The sequence below is a fragment of the Ahaetulla prasina genome, chromosome 8, assembly GCF_028640845.1.
Source record: "Ahaetulla prasina isolate Xishuangbanna chromosome 8, ASM2864084v1, whole genome shotgun sequence".
Classification (NCBI taxonomy): Eukaryota; Metazoa; Chordata; class Lepidosauria; order Squamata; family Colubridae; genus Ahaetulla; species Ahaetulla prasina.
The window spans coordinates 21,795,404-21,818,616 of record NC_080546.1 but is presented as its reverse complement, the minus strand read 5'-3'; the positions used below and the strand labels follow the sequence as shown (position 1 = coordinate 21,818,616).

Sequence of the window (23,213 nt, the reverse complement as noted above, 5' to 3'; positions counted from 1 at the left end):
TTTGTATCGTGCCCGCGCCCACGAGCTCACTCTGCTTGCGCGCATGCGCAGAAGAGTTTTGATGATGTTTGGGTCAGTGGGTGGAGCCTCCCGCCAGTTTTACAACCAGTTCTATAGAACCGATCTGAACTGGGGTCAACCCACCACTGGTATGGAGTACATGTTGAATTATAGTTATTGGGACATATGAACCAGTTATCTAGTTAAATAGAAACAAGCATCAAAGTGATTCACTCCTGCATTTTAAGGCTATGTTATTAGATAAGTTTTCCTGATTTCAGAGGAGCAGATTATTTAGGAACTCATTTTAGGTTGAATGAAAAAGGGCAGCATACAAAACGAGTACATTGTCGTATCATAATTGACAAACTTACATAGTCTTTTTCAAAAATAGATATGTGTTAGATATTAGGGTTAGTAATCTTTTGTTACCTGGAAGTTCTAAAGGTGGCAAAGTAGGGTGAAGATCTTTATTACAGAAATCCTGATCTGTGCAGCATGCAATTAATCTCCTTGGTTGAGACAATGGAGTGTCCTGTAATAATTATAGATAAGGTTTATATAAAATAGCTATGAAACAGTTCATCACAATTTTATAAGGAGAGACATAAAGAAAACGTATGTGCATGCAAACGGTTCAAGGTGTTCATCTTAAAAAAATTAAGACTGCAACTATTTCAACATAGATGCAATGTATAACTCAGGTTGCTTATCATTATCAAACTCTTTTGGGTATTTTTTTACATGTGCAGTTTAATTCCAATTATGAGAAAATATTAAAAAACACATTAGGATTTGAGTTTGTATTAAAAACCAAGGGCCCCAATATAGTGAAGACCTTACTAATGACAAAATTGGCATATATAGAGAGATGCAACATATTGCAGTTACCTACTACTGACTTGCTACCCTGTTTTGCCAATTTCCAGCAAAAACCTTGGAGAAGTTGGATTTTTTTAACGAGCAACAAAAATTGTAAAACTGGATCTTACTCAAGATACAACTGCAACAACTTAGGACAGAAATTCCAGTTCCCATTGTGGACATACGTTAAGGTCCATTTGCTTAGTGATTAAAATTAAAATGGCACTGAAAAAAGTGAGTGATGACTATTTTTCACATTTACAAATCCCGTGGTCACATGATCAAAATTCAGATGCTTGGCAACTGGCATGTATACATGACAGTTGTAGTGTCTTCATCGCTTTTTGCAACCTTCTGACAAGCAAAGTCAATGAGGAAGCCATATTTACTTAAGAACCACGTTACTAACTTAACAACGGCAGTGATTCATTTAATAACTATGCCAAGAAAAGTTGTAAAATGCAGCAAAATTCACTTAACAACTGTCTTGCTTAGCAACAGAAATGTTGGTTGTAAGTGGAGGACTACTGTACTCAAGCTTTCTTAACAGTTACTACTTTTAAAATTCTGAGCCGGTCTTTCCTTAGCATTGTTGGTCAAACACAACAGAATATTTCTGCTGTTCGTATTAATGGCAATAACATTCTCAATTTGTTTCTTTGACCTTTTAAAATAATGTAAAACATTAATATTTTATTTCCCGACAGTATTCAGATTGATTCTAAAAGTTCAGGTTGAGTTCACAACATTTTCTTACTCGGCATTGGAAGTCAGAACCTTCTAAACCTATGCAGCCTGTAGTAAAACTCTGTCCTCCTGTATCTTCATCTTCCACCATTGCAAAACAATAGCCATCCGTGCTGAATACAAGAAAAAGAGAAAGATGTTTCATTTAGCCTTTAATATTCATGATTCTCATAAGCATTGTTCATAATTCATGAAGCATTTTAACCTGGAAATCATTCAATTAACTGCAGTAAACATTTGTTAAAAACCAAGCGGTATGATGCTCTGTGGCTAGCCATTCTTTGCAGAAAATTGCTTTTTGTCCAAAAATCTGGTACTTCTGGTATTTGGGAGTTATTTTCCACCATTGGTGTTTGACTAGGAAAGAGTAAGGAAGGCCAAATGTGCAGCATTTTGTTGACTTATAATGATTATTACTATATTCAATTATTTGACAAACTGGTAGTATGAGCTTTCTGTTAGTGACTTCTCATTCCTACTGCTCTGGGAACTGCCAGGAAAATGGATTAGAAAGAGGGTGGAGCAATGCAAGAGCTGTGTCATGCTATGGTTTGTTCCCATCATCCTTAACTTTGGCAGAGAATATTGCAAAAAACCACAGCCAACTTATCAGAGCAAGGAAAATCAGCTTTCCAATCTAGACTGTTTGCTAAGGAATTTGCTAAGGAAGAATTGGCATATCTCCAGCCAAAACTGCTTATCACAAAGAAAAGTGATGGATGGAGAGCCAAAATGTTTGGGTTTCAATAAGCTGTACAATTATGCAAACTACACAGGGCTCCCATATTCAATTTTTAAAAGGTCTTTTTGGTGTAGGATTTTTTTTCCAGTTTATGTTAAGCTTACATATGTTTTATACTACAGCGCTACAATACTGTTTCCTGCTTCCAAGTGTGAGGAAGTAGCATCACTGGGTTTTTGGCAAACAGTCTGATTTCTAATACGTTGTTATGACTGTCCTGGAATTCAGGATGAAAGATACAACATTTAATTACATTAGAAAGAGGCTCTAACTGAGCCAATTCAGGTATTAATCAGGGTTCCACGAACTGAAAGCAAATAAATACCCACCCAGGCACTTCCTTTCCTCAGGAGACTAACTTTTGTGTTGACATTCTAATCTTAATAAAAACTAGGATGCTCTACAAAGTCAAAATAAGGAAACTGAGATTTAAAACTAAAAAAAAAAGGTTTCCAACAATCTACAATACGAAAACAAAGTAAGACAAGATGAATAACTCCCCCCTCCAAAAGAATAACTTAATCATGACTTACCAGCTGAACTCAAATATTCCTGGTGTTTTTTTTTTTTAAGTATTGACATATTTTAGCATTGATGTATACATGCTCATGTGTACACACATACAATCAAGACTGAATGGAAACAGGTTTATTACTATTTTACAGTCTTGCATAGAACAACTAAGAAAGCAGAAACGAAATAAAGTATATTGTATTCTATGGTCAATAGTAATTTTTTAATAGTCAAAGTAAACATCTGGGGAAAAAATAATAAAACATGTAATAGAATTACTGATAGACCCTGAAAATAGATGGCAATGTTTTAATTAAAGATTACCTAGCCCTGGGTGTGATTTTAACGGAGGTGTTTACTTGTATCTTTCAATTTATATTGTTTTTATTTGTTTTCTAGTATGATTTGATAGCTTATTAGTAACCTTGACTATCACTAAGTATTGTATCTTTTTATTCTTGATGAATGTATTTTATTCGCCTTATGTACACTGAGAGAATATACACCTAACACAAATACCTTGTGTGTCCAATCACAATAAAGAATTCTATTCTATTCTATTCTATTTTTATTTACATTTATATCCCGCCCTTCTCCGAAGACTCAGGGCGGCTTACAGTGTATAAGGCAATAGTCTCATTCTATTTGTATATTTTACAAAGTCAACTTATTGCCCCCCCAACAATCTGGGTTCTCATTTTACCTACCTTATAAAGGATGGAAGGCTGAGTCAACCTTGGGCCGGGCTTGAACCTGCAGTAATTGCAGGCTGCTGTGTTCTAATAACAGGCTTCTTACCAGCCTGAGCTACCACGGCCCTATTCTATTCTATTCTATCCTATCTTAAATACAGAATAAAAAAGGGGGACATAGCCCAGAGGCTTTGCAGCTGTTTAACCAATATCATTAGCCAGTTTCCATTCTACAAGTTGTAATATCTTAAATGTTGATCATGATGAAAGAATTTGGAAGATAGTTTTTTAAAAAACTCCAAAATATTTTCAATTCTGATCCCCAGAGGACAACATATATGATTCTTCTCCATGCTGAGAGGTACGAAGAGAACCTTTTCAAATGGAATCACTTTGAGTAACACAGAGAACCTTGAAACAATAAAATTACTGTCATTTCTCTCTGTTTAATCCACCTTTTTTCTTTTGTTCTCGCCTTCTCTCGCTGCCATCTGTTTTTTGCTCTGTCTTCTTTCCTCCCCCCACTCCCCACTCTATGCCTTTTCTCCTTTTTTCCACCAACTGGTTTCCACTTCAAGCAAAGATTTTCAAAGCTCACCCTTCTTTTTTGCACTGACCCCCAACAAGCAAATTGAAACTTCATCCTCCTGGAGACACATTTTGAAAACTGTGCAGTCTCTTTTTCATAGGAATCTTTGGGATTGAGTGAGGCAGAATCTAAAGTGAGCAGCTGTTGCAAGCTACTGAAATTTTAGCCAAGTGCAACAGATACAGTACTACTGGTATAAGCTTTTAAATACCATATATTTCAATATATGCATATTCTTTAAACATACCACATAGCTCCTGGATATGGTATGATAATTTGTAACTATAAGATGCTAAAAACCCTTGCTTTAATTTTCAGAAATACACATATTCACTGAAGTAAAAGAAGTTTAATTTGTTAGTGATTACATTTAAACGGAACTATGCCCTGAAGAAATGTATATACCATTTATCTCAGAAGTCTGTGGGTAAGACCTAAATTCAGTTTAAAACTTGTTTTGAATTAGACACAATCCTTCTAAACTGAGAAGCCCTTACAACACTACCTACATGTATATTTGGCACAAGAAATTACTCTCTTAAAGAGCAATAAATCTACTAAATCAATACACCCAAGTTAGAATAGTGAAATCTATGGTAAATAGAAAGGCTTTGTAGCCACTTGGAAGGCTACAAAATCCATATGAAAGAAGTTCATTGTGTCAAAAAATTCCTTGTGTATAAATTAACATGTACAGTTTATTACTGGGTCACATGTCTTCTGTGTAGTATAGACAAAGAAAGCAATAGGACAGAGAAGATAAGTTCTTTATTTTGGGCATAGAAAAAAGCAGAAAGTGGGTTCAAGATAGAGAAAAGGGTTAAACATTTTTGGGGCTATATGGATGAATATAAATTCTAAATTGTTTCAATTGTTTCAAAACAATTTTGTAGTTGCATGGAATGATATTAAACATTGCAATTATCCTCATTGGACAGACTCTATGTAAATAAGATGAATATTTTACCAAAGATGTTATTTTATTTCAGAATTTACCAATATTAACAACTGACAGTCCATTTCAACAATGGCAAAAGGATATTTCTACATTTATATGGCACGGGAACCTCCCCCCCCCCCCCACAATAATTAGATATAAACCTGCAAGATACTAAAGAAAGAGAAAGTTTGAGTTTACTAGATTTGAAATTTTACTTTGATGCCTGCTGTTTGATCTGCATGAGTGATTCTCTAAAACAAAAGATTATTTGAATTAGACAGTCATGATCTACGATTAAGACAGCAAGCCTACTTATGGTAAGGTAAACAATAAGGTAAAAATAAATGTTGATTTTAAGAATCACTTTGTTAGACCTGCAGTCCAAAGAGTTTGGAACAGATATAAAAAAGGATTTTCTGAAAAGGTACCTCTTTGGGTGTCATCTCAAAAAGCCTTTTTCAGAAAATAAATAGTAATACCAGACAGGTGGATCTATCCCTGTTTAAAGAACAGATGGAAATCATGGCTAACAGGGCCTGCAGATCATGAGGCTCTGCTCTTCTTTTGCTTTATTCCCTTATGCTTTTCTTTTTTTATTTATTTATATCTTTTTTTATTATTTTTATTATTTATTTATATCTTTTTTATTATTTTTATTATTTATATATATATATATATATGTGTGTGTGTGTGTGTGTGTGTGTGTGTGTGTGTGTGTGTGTGTGTTTTCTGAGGTTTTCGCGGGTGTTTGTATGTAGATCTTTGGTTATTCGGGTTTTCTCCCGCGTAAAATTGGAAGTGTCTTGGCGGCTTCATGAAGTCTCATTCGTCATCTTCAGGCTTCAGCTTGTGCTTCTGGGAGCAATGTGTGACTACAGCTGTTTCTTCCTTTTAACTGCTAGTGGGGTTTGAACTGATTGGGTGGGAGCTTGGCTGTGCTCTGATTGGATGGGGTTTTCTGTGCTCTGATTGGCTTGTGTCCTGTGTTGGTGGGGGCTTGGTTGTGCTCAGTCTAGTCTGTGCTGCAGATTTGAGCTGGTGAGCTGCATAGCTGTTGTTTATTTGTGGTTGCTACATCTTCATAGTGGGTGTCAGTCTGCTGCATGAATGGATTGGAGGGTTTGAAATGGCTAATGTTGCAGCTGGGTGCTGTCTTGGTGGCTTCATGATCAGTGACCCAAACCCACACTGATCATGAAGCACCCAGGACCAGAAGCCAGACCGCAGCTGCAACATTATATTTCAAATAATCCATTATGCAGCAGACTGACACCCACTATGAAGATGTATATACCACAAAGCCAAACAACAGCTATGCAGCTCACCAGCTCAAATCTGCAGCACAGACTAGACTGAGCACAACCAAGCCCCCACCAACACAGGACACCCCAGCCAATCAGAGCACAGAAAACCCCATCCAATCAGAGCACAGCCAAGCTCCCACCCAATCAGTTCAAACCCCACTAGCAGTTAAAAGGAAGAAACAGCTGCGATCACACATTGCTCCTGAAGATGACAAATGGGATTTTGTCAAAACGTCACCAAGACACTTCCAATTTTAGGCGGAGAAAACCCAATAACCAAAGACCTATATATATATATATATATATATATATATATATATATATATATATATATATATATATATATATATATATATATATATATATATATATAGATATATAGATATATATATATATAGGTCTTTGGTTATTGGGGTTTTCTCCCGTGTAAAATTGGAAGTGTCTTGGTGACATTTCGACAAAATCCCATTCGTCATCTTCAGATTAGGTGTTTACTAGGTTGTGCTTCTAGGAGAGAGGCTTTCTCCTAGAAGCACAAAGCTGTAAACACCTAATCTGAAGATGACAATGGGATTTTGTCAAAACGTCACCAAGACACTTCCAATTTTAGGCGGAGAAAACCCAATAACCAAAGACCTACATACAAACACCTGCGAAAACCTCAGAAAAGCCTCTCAAGGTCACTTTATGTGAGATGGATGGCTGTATAAATCTACTAAATGTATAAAATGGTTAAAATAGTGTAGGTAAAATAGCTCAGAATCTGAGATTTGATAAAATATACACTCTGAGTTTTACCAAATAACGTCCCTTGTCAATTAAGATGACAAAAATCTTCAATTTAATCTGGATTTATCTACTGTACTTTCTCTTCCCTTTTTCTTTAAAACACCACAAATACCACTTTTCTTTTTATTTGTAAATACCTGAAGATCCAGTTAAGTCTTTGACTGGGCAATTCAATAAATCAATGAAAGTAGTAGATTCAAATCCCAGAGCATTTAATTAGATTATACAAAATGACATTTAAAAAAAATATCATTTCCATTCCCCTCACTGACTAATAAGAGCAAATAATAACTCTTAGCCCAACTCACAGGATTGTTGCTGTGGGAAAAATAAGAGGAGGAGTAGATATGTCTTTTGTAAAAACAATATAGGTGGGATACAAACAAACTAATAAAGAAATAAAACTTATGTTTGACTTTTTTTGTTAACTTATAAACAAATGCAGATAGTCCTTGCTTAACAACTTCCCTGTTTAATGACCATTTGAAGTTACAATAGTGCTGAGAAAGTAACTTTACCACAAACATTGCCACATCCCATAGTCATTGATCACTATTTGTACACTTCACAGCTGGATTCAAATGAGGCAAATCAATGAAGTTGGCAGTGAAATCGTAAGTTCCTGTCAAATGATGTCTTGCTTAAACATTGACTGTATGAGTGCAGAGAAAATGATGTCACAGTCACATGAGGTTTCACTTAACGATCGCTTAATGATAAAGTTCCTGTCTCAGTTGTAGCCATTAAGTGGGGACTAACTGTAGAAGCAAGGTATTTTAAATCTGTGCTTTTTATATTTAGATTGTTTTTAACAAAAGAAAGATAGTGACTAAAACATTTTTGACAGAAATAAATTACACAAGTGCTCTTTCTTATTATGAGAACAAAACTTGCCCATTTTTAAAATTGATAAATATATTTTTCCTTGCTCAAAAGTGCCTTTATAATTATGGGGATATGTAAACATTTCCTAAATTCTTTTCCTTTCAATTTTTTTAAAATATAGAGCTGCTTCAAGATGAAAAGCACACTTAACTCTGTGAAGACAGTTGTTGTTGGCTACTTTTTATAAGCATCACTGACTTACAGCTTTAAGAAGATGTCTCAAATTCGGCACCTCAGATAAGCATCATGGCTGTTTTTAAATATGGTCAGCTCCCTAAACTGATCATTCACTTGGCTGGAATTATTCACGATTCAATGCTTTTAAAGAGATGTGTGAGTGCTTTGATAAAATCCAAGTTTTTATTACAGAAAGTTGTTCCTAAAGGACTAGGAAAATAAATGTGTGTTTGGAACTTCCCAGGTGCAGGACGTTTACATGATGATGGTTAGTGTTTCCAAAGGCTGAAGGTTAACATAACCTTTACAAGCCCGGGTTTAGGAAATGCTTTCAATAGCTTTCACCTCTCCCAGGAAAAGGTCCTTGTTAATCCATCCAACAGACACACCTGTGCACTCAGCCATCTCCTCCTGCAGGTAGGTTGACAGTATTTACATATTCTTTGTGGTGATGCAAGGTAACAATGAAACCCTACACCACAGCCTTAAAAAATATACCAGAGTCTTTGGGTTTCATTCTGAGCCGAAATTAAATGCTTTAAACAAATCTTGTCTCCTTCTTGTGAAATTCTCCAAGGAGGATACAAATTGCCAGCTCTCACTATGTGGCACTTGGACAGACTGTGAGGTGTATTATGTACTCAAGTAAATATTTGCAGTTAGATGTTTCATGTTTGCATTCTTCACTGTACAGCCCTTATCTGTGTGAAGTTGCACAAAAGGAATAACTAAAGTTACACTTTCTATGACACAAAGGCCGGCAACTTCTTAAGAAAGTTAGAAACAGCGGGGAACATTTTTTAAAAAGTTCCTGAAAATGTGAGTTTATGAAAGTCATTGTCACATTCAACAATACAGACATCCTAATGTCTTTTGAAAGAACTGAGTGTTTACATGTACAAACATATATTATGTAAAAGAAGTGTCAAATATTACAAGTGTTTTAAATTCTGCCTCTATAGAATATTGAGTAAACTATATTTGCAAACTATGAAATTTGTTCCTTGATTTACGGTAATTCTAACAATAGACTTTTTTTTAACCCAAAGAATTGGGTGTTGGTTTTTTTAAGTAACCCAAGACAGCAAGTGTATTGTTAAGAAAAGAAGGACAACTTGAAAGGCGTTCAAACCATCATCTTTACTAAATGAAAAACGTTAACAACATGCGTCTAAAATGTACTTGTACTGTACATTTTGCCTTCTTATTCTATCAAGAGCCAGTCTCTTAAATCAGTGTGAACTCTGTGTATGACTTGGGTTTCTCTGGGCTTAAGACTTGTAGGAAAATATGTTGGCACAGAACAAATATACTTAATACTTTGTCGTGTCTTAATCAGTATTAACTCCAAATACCAAATATAAAGTTAAAAAGGTTAACAGAATCAACCCCATATGGAAAGATATTTGTTTTCCTTTTTCTGCCAAGACTATAATATTTCTGTATTTTCAGAAATGTAAAAAGCATTATCCAGAAAGGATACCAAAATAGGAAAATGAACTTAGAAGGAGAAAAAAAGAACCTGCACAAAGGCCACCATCAGATACGTTAAGCAGGAACATAAGTTAAACAACAGTTAGACAAAATTTTCCTTACCAGATGATTCCTAGCAACTGTTATTTACTGTTCCTAAAATCTCAGAATTTATTTGGGTAGCAAAATTAATAATCATTTACAGATGCATTTCTCATGATTTGGTTTAATCTTTTAAAAGCATTTGAGTCAAATGGACATGATTTACAAGAAGAGTTCTCCACTCCTCTGAATACAACAAAATACCTTATGCCACCAGACTTGAAATCCTGGGTATAGAAAGTTTAGAACTACGCAGTCTTCGACATGACCTGAGTTTAACTCATAGAATCATCAATTACAATGTCCTTCCTGTCGAAGACTACTTCAGCTTCAATTGCAACAATACACGAGCACACAATAGATTTAAGCTTAATGTTAACCGGTCCAATCGTGATTGCAGAAAATATGACTTCAGTAACAGAGTTGTTAATGCTTGGAATACACTACCTGACTCTGTGGTCTCTTCCCAAAATCCCCAAAGCTTTAACCCAAAACTATCTACCATTGACCTCACCCCATTCCTAAGAGGTATGTAAGGGGCGTGCATAAGAGCACAAACGTGCCTACCGTTCCTGTCTATTGTTTCCTTTCGTTATATCCAATTAATATAGTTATTACATACTCATACTCATATACTGTATATGCTTATATATTGTATAATTATTTCATGCTTATGCTTATATATACTGTGTGACAAATAAATAAATACCAATTTAAATCATAGATGCAGCAAATTACGTAAATTGCACATTTGTGTGAAGATTTCCCCACCAACCTGCAAGTGTTGTTTTTTGAATTTTCAGGACAGTAGTGATGACAGTGACACCACAGCTTCTTCTGGGTAGGAGCAGCTGCTGTGCTTCCCCCATCTTCTTTCCTAGTATCGATGTTTCCTTTCCCAGAATTCCTCAAGGGCCTGCTGTCTAGGAAGTTTGCTGCACAGGAAAAGAAAACAACAGTGCAAATAAGACTAAGAATTTTGAGTCAGCAGTCCAGGGTTCTGGAAGATATCAAGATTTAGGTTATGAAGGACTCATACATTCAAATGTTAGATGTACTCGCTGTTGAAATATTGTAACTTTTTCTAATTCATAGCAACATGAACATTTATTTTAAATTTTAATTTTCTTTACTATTGATTATATAAAATTTACTATCCATCATTATAACTTATCTATCTGTATTTGAGAAATATTTCTATTAAAAGATCCCTCCCCACATCTGGCATCCTTGATATTTATCATCATCCCAGTGCCGAAGAAGCCCACCATCAAGGAACTGAATGACTACAGACCAGTTGCTCTAACATCTGTAGTCATGAAAACCTTTGAAAGGCTAGTGCTTTCCTACTTGAAAACCATCACGGATCCGCTGTTAGACCCCTTGCAATTTGCATACTGAGCAAACAGATCAACAGATGATGCTGTTAATATGGCTCTGCACTACATCCTACAGCATCTTGAGTCTCCAAAGACCTATGCAAGGGTCCTTTTTGTAGACTTTAGTTCAGCATTCAATACCATCATTCCAGACATTCTTCTAACTAAGCTAAACCAGCTACAGGTACCGGAACAGACTTGTAAGTGGATCACAAGCTTCCTAACAAACAGGAAGCAGCAGGTGAAGCTAAGCAAGATCACATCAAATACCTGTACAATTAGCACAGGGGCCCCCCAAGGCTGTGTGCTCTCCCCACTTCTCTCTGTATACCAATGACTGCATCTCCAATGATCCATCTGTTAAGCTACTGAAGTTCGCAGATGACACAACAGTGATTGGTCTCATTCAAGACAATGACGAATCCGCATATAGATGAGAGGTCGAACGACTAGCCTTATGGTGCAACCAAAACAATCTGGAACTGAACACACTCAAAACCGTAGAAATGGTGGTAGACTTTAGGAGAAACCCTTCCATACTTCCACCTCTCACAATACTTGACAACACAGTATCAACAGTAGAAACCTTCAAATTTCTGGGTTCTATCATATCGCAAGATCTCAAATGGACAGCTAACATCAAAAACATCATTAAAAAAGGACAACAAAGAATGTTCTTTCTGCGCCAACTCAGTAAGCTCAAACTGCCCAAGGAGCTGCTGATCCAGTTCTACAGAGGAATTATTGAGTCTGTCATTTGCACCTCTATAACTGTCTGGTTCGGTTCTGCAACCCAACAAGAAAAACACAGACTTCAGAGGATAATTAGAACTGCAGAAAAAATAATTGCTACCAACCTGCCTTCCATTGAGGACCTGTATACTGCACGAATCAAGAAGAGGGCCGTGAAAATATTTACAGATCCCTCACATCCTGGACATAAACTGTTTCAACTCCTACCCTCAAAACGACGCTATAGAGCACTGCACACCAGAACAACTAGACACAAGAACAGTTTTTTCCCGAAGGCCATCACTCTGCTAAACAAATAATTCCATCAACACTGTCAGACTATTTACTGAATCTGCACTACTATTAATCTTCTCATAGTTCCCATCACCAATCTCTTTCCTGTCGAAGACTACTTCAGCTTCAATTGCAACAATACAGAGCAAACAATAGATTTAAACTTAATGTTAACCGCTCCAATCGTGATTGCAGAAAATATGACTTCAGTAACAGAGTTGTTAATGCTTGGAATACACTACCTGACTCTGTGGTCTCGTCCCATAATCCTAAAAGCTTTAACCAAAAACTTTCTACTATTGACCTCACCCCATTCCTAAGAGGACCATAAGGGGCGTGCATAAGCGCACAAACGTGCCTACCGTTCCTGTCCTATTGTTTTTCTTTTCTCCTTACTATATATGTTTATATGTTTATATACTATATAATCTTTTTGTATGATGTTGTGACAAAATAAATAAATACCAATTTAAATCATAGATGCAGCAAATTACGTAAATTGCACATTTGTGTGAAGATTTCCCCACCAACCTGCAAGTGTTGTTTTTTGAATTTTCAGGACAGTAGTGATGACAGTGACACCACAGCTTCTTCTGGGTAGGAGCAGCTGCTGTGCTTCCCCCATCTTCTTTCCTAGTATCGATGTTTCCTTTCCCAGAATTCCTCAAGGGCCTGCTGTCTAGGAAGTTTGCTGCACAGGAAAAGAAAACAACAGTGCAAATAAGACTAAGAATTTTGAGTCGGCAGTCCAGGATTCTGGAAGATGTCAAGATTTAGGTTATGAAGGACTCATACATTCAAATGTTAGATGTACTCGCTGTTGAAATATTGTAACTTTTTCTAATTCATAGCAACATGAACATTTATTTTAAATTTTAATTTTCTTTACTATTGATTATATAAAATTTACTATCCATCATTATAACTTATCTATCTGTATTTGAGAAATATTTCTATTAAAAGATCCCTCCCCACATCTGGCATCCTTGATATTTACCATCATCCCAGTGCCGAAGAAGCCCACCATCACGGAACTGAATGACTACAGACCAGTTGCTCTAACATCTGTAGTCATGAAAATCTTTGAAAGGCTAGTGCTTTCCTACTTGAAAACCATCACGGATCTGCTATTAGACCCCTTGCAATTTGCATACCGAGCAAACAGATCAACAGATGATGCTGTTAATATGGCTCTGCACTACATCCTACAGCATCTTGAGTCTCCAAAGACCTATGCAAGGGTCCTTTTTGTAGACTTTAGTTCAGCATTCAATACCATCATTCCAGACATTCTTCTAACTAAGCTAAACCAGCTACAGGTACCGGAACAGACTTGTAAGTGGATCACAAGCTTCCTAACAAACAGGAAGCAGCAGGTGAAGCTAAGCAAGATCACATCAAATACCTGTACAATTAGCACAGGGGGCCCCCAAGGCTGCGTGCTCTCCCCACTTCTCTCTGTATACCAATGACTGCATCTCCAATGATCCATCTGTTAAGCTACTGAAGTTCGCAGATGACACAACAGTGATTGGTCTCATTCGAGACAATGACGAATCCGCATATAGACGAGAGATCGAACGACTAGCCTTATGGTGCAACAAAAACAATCTGGAACTGAACACACTCAAAACCGTAGAAATGGTGGTAGACTTTAGGAGAAACCCTTCCATATTTCCACCTCTCACAATACTAGACAACACAGTATCAACAGTAGAAACCTTCAAATTTCTGGGTTCTATCATATCGCAAGATCTAAAATGGACAGTTAACGTCAAAAACATCATTAAAAAAGGACAGCAAAGAATGTTCTTTCTGCGCCAACTCAGTAAGCTCAAACTGCTGATTCAGTTCTACAGAGGAATTATTGAGTCTGTCATTTGCACCTCTATAACTGTCTGGTTCGGTTCTGCAACCCAACAAGAAAAACACAGACTTCAGAGGATAATTAGAACTGCAGAAAAAATAATTGCTACCAACCTGCCTTCCATTGAGGACCTGTATACTGCACGAATCAAGAAGAGGGCCGTGAAAATATTTGCAGATCCCTCGCATCCTGGACATAAACTGTTTCAACTCCTACCCTCAAACTATAGAGCACTGCACACCAGAACAACTAGACACAAGAACAGTTTTTTCCCGAAGGCCATCACTCTGCTAAACAAATAATTCCCTCAACACTGTCAGACTATTTACTGAATCTGCACTACTATTAATCGTTTCATAGTTCCCATCACCAATCTCTTTCCACTTATGACTGTATTACTATAACTTGTTGCTGGCAATCCTTATGATTTATATTGATATATTGACCATCAATTGTGTTGTAAATGTTGTACCTTGATGAACGTATCTTTTCTTTTATGTACACTGAGACAAATTCCTTGTGTGTCCAATCACACTTGGCCAATAAAATTCTATTCTAAATTCTATTCTAAGTAAATATTATTATTACTATTACTATGTATAATTAAATTGACTCAGATACTTACGTATGTTAAACAAAAATGTATAAATATTTTTTTTAAAAAATTGTAAATAGTTCTTCATTCCAATAGACTACCTGATCAGTCGCTATAAAGGAGAAGCTGCAAAGATTCCAAGTTTGCATTTCAAAGCCTGTGGCTAGCTTTGAGAGAAGGCATTGAATCTATGTTTACCGATAAAGAAATAAAGGAGACTAGTATAGATCAAGCTATTTAGCTCTTATCAACTAGCTATACTCTTCTGGGATTCGAACCAGGAAGCAGAAGCAGTATGGTCCATCCTATAATTGGCTAGACCAGGTTGCCCTGATAGTCTCACTGGAAAAAACACTCTGCAAGAAGATGTTCTGGAACTTTTACAACCAGGAACTGCACTGTGAGCTACTAAATTATAGTAGAAACTATGCAGCAGCATTAAACATAATGCAGGTGAACATGATAACAAACTTTCTAGATTTAAGGCAATGGTTGACTGCATATATAAATACTCTTCAGATACAAACATCTTCAAGATAGTCCACATTTAGCAACTGCCTTGTTTAGTGACTATTTGCAGTTACCACAGGGATAAAAATGTAACTTTACAACCAATCCTTGCCTTTATGACCTTTGCAGATCTGTAAAGCAAAGGAAAATTGTAAGCCCAACCTCTGCTTCACTTAGTGACTACTTTGCTTAACGACTGAGTTGTGGCTCCCAATGGAGGTCTACCTGCATTAACATATTCATTTTAGCTTTCTTCAAACAACTAGTTATAAAACTAACTCCTAATTGGGGAGTGAAAGGTTTTGCTTTCAAAATATTTGATTTTACCTTTCTAAATATTTGAGCGTAAGAATTTTTGCAATATCTCTCATCAATTCGTATATGGATTTTTTCCTAGCTCTTTAGTCCAGTGGAGAGCAAAATATATTAACAGTTACAAATTTGAAAATCTTGTTTTATATATTAAAAATGTATTTACTTAACGAACTTATATGTTGTCTTAAACAGAAAAGTAGGTGGCTTACATATTAAGACAAGCAGGTTTCTTATTAGAATAAGTAACTTCAGTTATTTTGGCTCTTTCAGAATGTTTTTTATATAGTACTTCTTTTAGAAAACCTCTTTCACACACAATAACCCGCAATGAATTAATTTTTGCATTAGGGCATTTTAAATTCCAACCTACAAAGAAGAATTTAACATCAATAGATGTTAGCTTTTTGGGTCAGTGGAACAGAGCCTTTTAAAACTAAAGCTCAATTTTCAGCAAATAAGCACAAAACTGGGATTGTGACTAACATTGTTATTCATGGACAGAAGACTGACTTTTTACAAATGTTCTAGGCAGAAGTTTCAGACATCTGGCAAGGTGAAATAAAAAAATATTAAAATAATAATAATAATGAAGAATAAAAAGGTCAGCCATGTACATGCCTTTTTAAAAGAAGTGAATATTTTCTTACTTTTCTGAAACTTATAGAACAAGTAAATTTAATCTATTTTGTACCAGTGGTGGGCTTCAAATTTTTTTACTACCAGTTCTGTGGGCGTGACTTGGTGGGCAGGAGAAGGATACCATAAAGTCTCCATTCTCACCCCAATTCAGGGGAAGGTTACTGCAAAATCCCAATTTCCTCCCGATCAGCTGGGACTTGGGAGGCAGAGAATAGATGTGGGCGGGGCCAGTCAGAATTTTTACTACTGGTTCTCCGAACTACTCAAAATTTCCGCTACCGGTTCTCCAGAACTGGTCAGAACCTGCTGAAACCCACCTCTGTCTTGTACATAAGTATCTCTCACACACAATCACCACAGATATTTAGGAACCCAAACTAATCAAGGTTAGGCACTTTTTAAGACCTACTATATAAGATTAAAAGCACTCTTTAGAAAGTGACTTCCCAGAGCAACAATAACTAATCTGTAATTTAGTATAGACAGGTCACTGACTGTAGCAAATAATCTATAAACCAGACTCTTATGTAATTCAGATTTGGCTACTAAACTAAAATAGCTCTTGCAAAAAACAAAGAAACAAAGGCATATGTTAGACACCATCCAAAGTCTAGAGAAGAATAGCTACTAGAGAAACATATTCTGAATTTACTTTGTTAAGGCAATTTCTCCAGAGAGTTCCACTGATATTCATCCATCCTTACATTCAGGAGACAGTTATAAGCTTGTATGAATAATTTTCCAGATGATTAATTTAATAACAGAACCCTTATTGTGTTAAAGTTTTTCTGTGTGATGTGCTGCACCGATTATGATGGTTTGTTTTAATATTGTCCCCAGTTTTCTGGTTTTGTTGTATTTGTGAGGATTCTTTTCACGATAGCACAACAGGCTATTAATTTCAATGTAAGGAAAAAGGATGTGTAATTTTATTGACAAGATAGGGAAGCAGGATCAGGAGAAGAGAGCCTAAATCCATAGGCTTAATGTGGAATCTTGTTATAATGGCAGAAAATGTTTCCTACTGCAAATCTTAATGACTACAAGAAACAACAATGATCTTTCACCCAACATAATCTGCCAAACTCACTCCCAAACTGTACAAATATTTCTGCTTTTCAGAAATTCAGAGCAGCTGTTATGTTTGGTTTTGCCCCTGGCTTCCTAATATTCTAACAGGAATTCAGTGGAATCTTTTTGCTCTTTTGGCAGACAGCCAACCAAGTCAGAAAAGAGGTGGTTGTTAATAAGAACACTAAAGCCATACACAAAAGTGCTGTGTCAACTAACTAGTTCATAATACTTAGCGCTAGACAGAAGGAAAACAAACATATGGCAGATCTTTTCATTTGTTTTTCAATCTACAAAGCCTTGTTTGCATGGATGTGCGTAAACATTTATAGGCAGATTTTGGAGCAATAAATCTCAGAAATTTGAATTAAAATATGAGCCAAATGCTTATCTATAAAACAAGGCAATTTAACAGAAGCTCTAGGTCACAAGGTTCAGACATAAAGAATCCAAGCATAAAGAAGTAGAAGTGGCTTTTGTTATTGCTTCTGCACTTTTCTACACTACAAGGAGAAAGAAAGAACTGGAATCAGATATCCTACATTTATCTAAACAGAGGATCTCATCAATCCTATAAAGAAATTATTGAAGCGACATCAGGTTTCCTGTGCTCTAAGTACTTGGTTTATTTTATCCGTAGTAAACCAGCAGCACTGCTTTTGCCTGATGGAAATTACTGTAAATTAACATTATTTTAGCTTCTTTTGGAGAACACTGTGTACAAGAGACAAATCTTGGAGGCTGATGGAAACAGTGAATAGTACATATAGGTCTGAACATCAGATTTTAGAAAGGATATTGATGAACTAGAACATATTCAAAGGACAGCGGCCAACATAATCAATGACCAGGAAAGAAAAACTGATATGAAGGTATGTCTAATCTGGAGAAGAGAAAACTGAAGATGGGATAGCTGTTTCCAAGTATCTAAAGCAGTGTTCCTCCACAATGGCAACTAAAGATTGTGTAGATTTCAACTCCCAGAATTTCCCACCCAGTATGGCTGACTGGGGAATTCCAAGAGTTGAAGTCCACAAATTTTGAAGCTGCGAAAGTTGAGAAACACTGATCTAAAGAACTGGTGCATACAAGAAAAGGCATAACAGTCAGATTTCTCCAAGCATTGTAAGGAGTACTGCATTTAAATCAGGTGTGTCAAACTCGATTTCATTGAGGGCCACATCAGGGTTGTGATTGACCTTTGGGGGCTGGGATGTGCGTGGGCAGTGTGGGCATGGGCAGCTCGATATTACTTGTGTTGGGAGCGCCTGTGGAGGCCCGAGTGTTCTTCCAGCGAAAATGGAGCTTGGGAGTTCTGGGCTTCCGAGTTCTGTTTCGGCTGCGATGGCCTCCTGCAACCCTCTGCCAGCAAAACTGGAGCTTGGGAGTGCTGCCCATGGCACTCCAGAGCTCCATTTTCATTGGCAGAGGCTCTGCGGGCCGTTCCTTTGCTGTTTCCAGGGCAGCCCCGTGGGCCAGATCTAAGCACTGGATCCAGCCCCCGGGCCTTGTGTTTAACACTCCTGATTTAAATTAAGAGACAATACATTTTTTATTGAACATCAGGAAAAATTTCCTAGTGGTAAAACATGTTCAACAATGGAAAAGGTTACTTTTCAAGGAAGGGGTCATTTCCACTGGAGGTTTGCTACTGAGGGTTAATAGTTATCTATCAGCTAACAAATTCCTGTCTTGAGCAGAAAGTTGGTCAAGCTAATTACAAGACCACTCTCAACTCTTACTTATATGATGAACAAATGAGGACAGTTGAAGTATATTTAAAACAATGACAGGGATCTAAAGATACTTTAGATGAATGGTAAGAATCTTTTGACTGGCATCTTTGAAATACTTAAAAAAACTTTCACAACTTATCTTCTAATGGTCCTGACTCCTTTCACTCTTATGACCTGTTCTTTGTGATTTATTATGGCTTTGGCCCTTGATTGACTTACCTATCACTTGGGTTGTCTACGGCCTATCGTCTGCAATCAATACAACTTTTGATTTTTTATTCCCTATTTGTACCCTATGACTATCATTAAGTGTTGTAAATGTTGTACCTTGATGAAGGTATCTATTATGTACACTGAGAGCATATGCACCAAGACAAATTCCTTGTGTGTACAATCACACTTGGCCAACAAAAACTTCTCTTCTCTTCTCTTCTATCTCAGATAATGAGAAAGTCTTGGCCAGGACAGTGATTCATCCAAAAAAATGCTGTCAACAATGAGCATTCAGCCATTGTCACATCTCACCAGGCACAGAAATGGATAGTCATTCTACAGACCCTCCCAAGAGCTTAGCTTCTGAAAACAGTTAGGTTTTCTGGGTACTGCAAAAGCTTGCTTCAGATGAAATAACTTCTCTCCCTGTCATAATACCACCATGCCTGGTTTTCTTTTTTTAATAAAATGCTTCTGACCGTCTTTCTCCTTCCTCCACATTATACTCTGATATATAGTAATATATCAATAATATATAATTCTTTTTAAAAAAACCTTCCTGTGTATATTTTTAAGGGAAAACAAAAATATAGTTAAGACCCTTGCCTATTTACAATCATTTTACATTGGCTCATTACAACTTGCCAAATCTCCATCCCCAATGAAAATCACGTGACCAGACAGTAAAACTACTGTACTGCTGCTAAGGGGGTTTCCATTAACAAAACAGCACCGTATGTTAGGTTAAGCCTGCACCTGTGATCAGTTATTCACCAGTTAAGAATTGCAGCCCAGGCTTGGGTGCTTAATCCACCTCAGCTGTTCTCTCCTCAGCCTCTCTTCTCTTTGATTGCACAGTTGGCAAGCGGGAACCTGTTTGACTAGGCAAAGAGCCACATGTGTGAATTTTATGTTAATTAATTTATTTATTTAATTTCTACGCCTCCCATCTTCCCTATAAGGTAAATCTGGACAGCTTGCAACTGCTAAAACAAGTGGAAAAATAATTCTAAAATATTAAAACTACACAGATTAAGATTTTAAAACTATACTGAAATCAGAACTAACAGACCGACAGGACAGGGATGAGGTCTTCTTATTCCATCAGCCACCTCCTCTATCATGGGGAAACTGACTAAATGACAAAAGAAAGATTAAAGAAAAAGAATATACTGTGGGAAAATAGAGAGCAGGGGTGTCAAAATGGCAGCCTGCGGGCCGGATGTGTCACACGTAGGCCACGCCCACCCCAAGTGGGGAAAAGGTTGCAAAATGTCACGTGTCTTAACGCTGCCAAGTTTGAAGACCTCTGTTCTAGGTAGTCTTCAAGGAAAGCCCCACACAGTTTTTTCTCTTTCTCCTTCTCCAAGACTTGTTATAGTCATCCAGATGCCATATTTGCAGTTTTTCTGACTAAAGAATTCAAAATATTTGCTCTTGAAAATACTAAGAGCAATTATTTGGATTACAAGGAATAATGAATCTTTCACCAAGTGCCTTCGTCTGAAGGCATCATAAATAACATCTTCCATAATGGTGTGCCATCTCTAGAACGCTTGCTGAACATTTTAAATCGTTTCACACCAAGCACAATATTTTTCAACTATTAGGCAAACCTTGTTTTCATTCCGAGGTTTCCTTTCATTTATGCTACTAAACTTAACTATATGGTGCGTTTTATTTGTTTTACAGCTGTCTGCAATTAGGTTGCCAATGTACTTTATTTTATAAATATGTCGGCAGTAAGTGAACATTAAAATGTGTAACGGCTTTACAAATGATGCATAGATGTTCTACACAGATTCCATAATAAATGTAAGCTCTCCAGTTCATTAAGAAAGAAAAATAAATACATCTTTAAAACTCTTAACTGATACACGAAATATGAAAATGTTAGAAAAGTTGTCCCAACTATGTTTTTCTTGAGTTACAAAAAGATAAACTCTAGGGGATGATTCCTAGCCAAGAGAGCCAGCATTGTCCAAGGAAGCTTCCATGATCATGTGACTGGCATGACTATATGCCAAGGCACACTGAACACTTGCCCACTGAAGTGGTACCTATTTATCTACTTACATTTGCATGTTTTTGAACTGCTAAATTGCTAGGAGCTCATGGCATCATCCAGTGCTTGGATCTTGAACTGCCAATCTTCCAGTTAATAAGCCCTACATTTTAACTGCTAGGCTAGGGGTCCCCAACCCCCCCAGTCGTAGCCTGGCACCAGTCTGCAGCATGTGCCATAAACTGAGTTGTGCAAAGCGAAACCCCATCTGCGAGATGCAGGCAGCACGTGAAATCTTAGGGTGCCGTCCGCCGGTTGGCGGCCCCCAGGGGAAGGGCCTTCTTTGTTGGAGCACCTACCCTCTGGAACGAACTTCCCCTGGTTTGCGTCAACTACCTGACCTTCGGACCTTTCGCTGTGAATTGAAAACATACTTGTTTATTCAAGCGGGACTGGCTTAATTTTAATATTCTTTGTGCAAAGCGAAACCCCATCTGCGAGATGCAGGCAGCATGTGAAATCATAATGTTACCTTATGCCTCCCACCGACCCGTATGCTCACACAGAGAGGGTCACAGAGAGGGTCTTCTCAGGGTGCCATCCGCCAAGCAATGTCGGTTGGCGGCCCCCAGGGGAAGGGCCTTCTCTGTTGGAGCACCTACCCTCTGGAACGAACTTCCCCCTGGTTTGCGTCAACTACCTGACCTTCGGACCTTTCGCCGTGAATTGAAAACGTACTTGTTTATTCAAGCGGGACTGGCTTAATTTTAATATTCTAAATTTTTAAATTTTTAAATTTTTAAATTTTAATAATTTTAACTGGTGTATTTTATTGATGGGTCAAATTTGACGGTTTTAATTTTTCGGCCATTCATAGAATATGTTATTTTAACTATGGTTTTAATCTGTATATTGTTCTGTTTTAATCTGGCTGTACACCGCCCTGAGTCCTTCGGGAGAAGGGCGGTATAAAATCTAAATAATAAATAATAAATAATAATAAATAAATCATGCCCCCTCCAGTCCGTGGAAAAACTTCATTCCACGGAACTAGTTCCTGGTGCCCCAAAAGTTGGGGCTGCTGTGCTAGGCCACTACACCCCCCTTCATGAATTATATCATTCATACACACATACTCTCTCACACACACACACTTTTACATTTGTATGCCACTATGCATATTATTATGCTTACAGCATAATAAAAAGATTATTCAGAACAATTAAAAATTCAGAAAAATAAAAGCTCAAGAAACCAAGAGAACAGCCTACATGGGGGTGGAGATGTTTTTAGACCTTTACTACAGATAATTTACATAATTATAATGAATTATGCTTCACTTTATTTTTTTAGAATAGAATAACAGAGTTGGAAGGGACCCCCTGCCCAGGCAGGAAACCCTACACCAATTCAGACAAACGGTTATCCAACATCTTCTTAAAAATTTCCAGTGTTGAAGCATTCACAACTTCTGCAGGCAAGTTGTTCCACTGATTAATTATTCTAACTGTCAGGAAATTTGTCCTTAGTTCTAAGTTGATTCTCTCCTTGATTACTTTCCATCCATTGCTTCTTGTCCTGCCTTCAGGTGCTTTAGAGAATAGCTTGACTCCCTCTTCTTTGTGGCAGCCCCTGAGATATTGGAACACCGCTATCCTGTCTCCCCTTGTTCTTCTTTTCATCAGACTAGACATACCCAGTTCCTGCAACTGTTCTTCATATGTTTTAGCCTCCAGTCCCCTAATCATCTTTGTTGCTCTTCTCTGCACTCCTTCTAGAGTCTCAACATCTTTTTTACATCATGGCGACCAAATTATTTTTAATAATAAATGGAAGAATAAAAAGTTTATAGAGACAATAAAGTAAAAAACTTGGGTGTGTATGGTCTAACAAATCAATACCATTATGTTGTCGGTGCACTTTTTTAAAGCAACCTTGTCTTAAGCAGTGTTTCCTTTACAGTTAATTGTTCAATTACAGTAAGTTAGAGGTGAAGGGAGTATTTATCACATTCTGTTCTAATAAAGACAGGCAATGAAA

At 37.0% G+C, this 23,213-nt stretch overlaps 1 protein-coding gene across 1 annotated transcript in view; it reads right to left on the bottom strand.

The window, feature by feature from the left end:
- The window catches only part of BMPR1B (bone morphogenetic protein receptor type 1B), a 238,225-nt gene that overhangs the window by 29,282 nt on the left and 185,730 nt on the right, over positions 1-23,213 (bottom strand). Inside the window, exons 4-6 of the mRNA XM_058193223.1 lie at positions 12,754-12,913; positions 1,622-1,724; positions 433-535 (exon numbers count right to left, since the gene is read on the bottom strand). Of these exons, the coding sequence (XP_058049206.1) occupies positions 433-535; positions 1,622-1,724; positions 12,754-12,913 (366 nt within the window). The remainder of the gene's footprint in view (positions 1-432; positions 536-1,621; positions 1,725-12,753; positions 12,914-23,213) is intronic.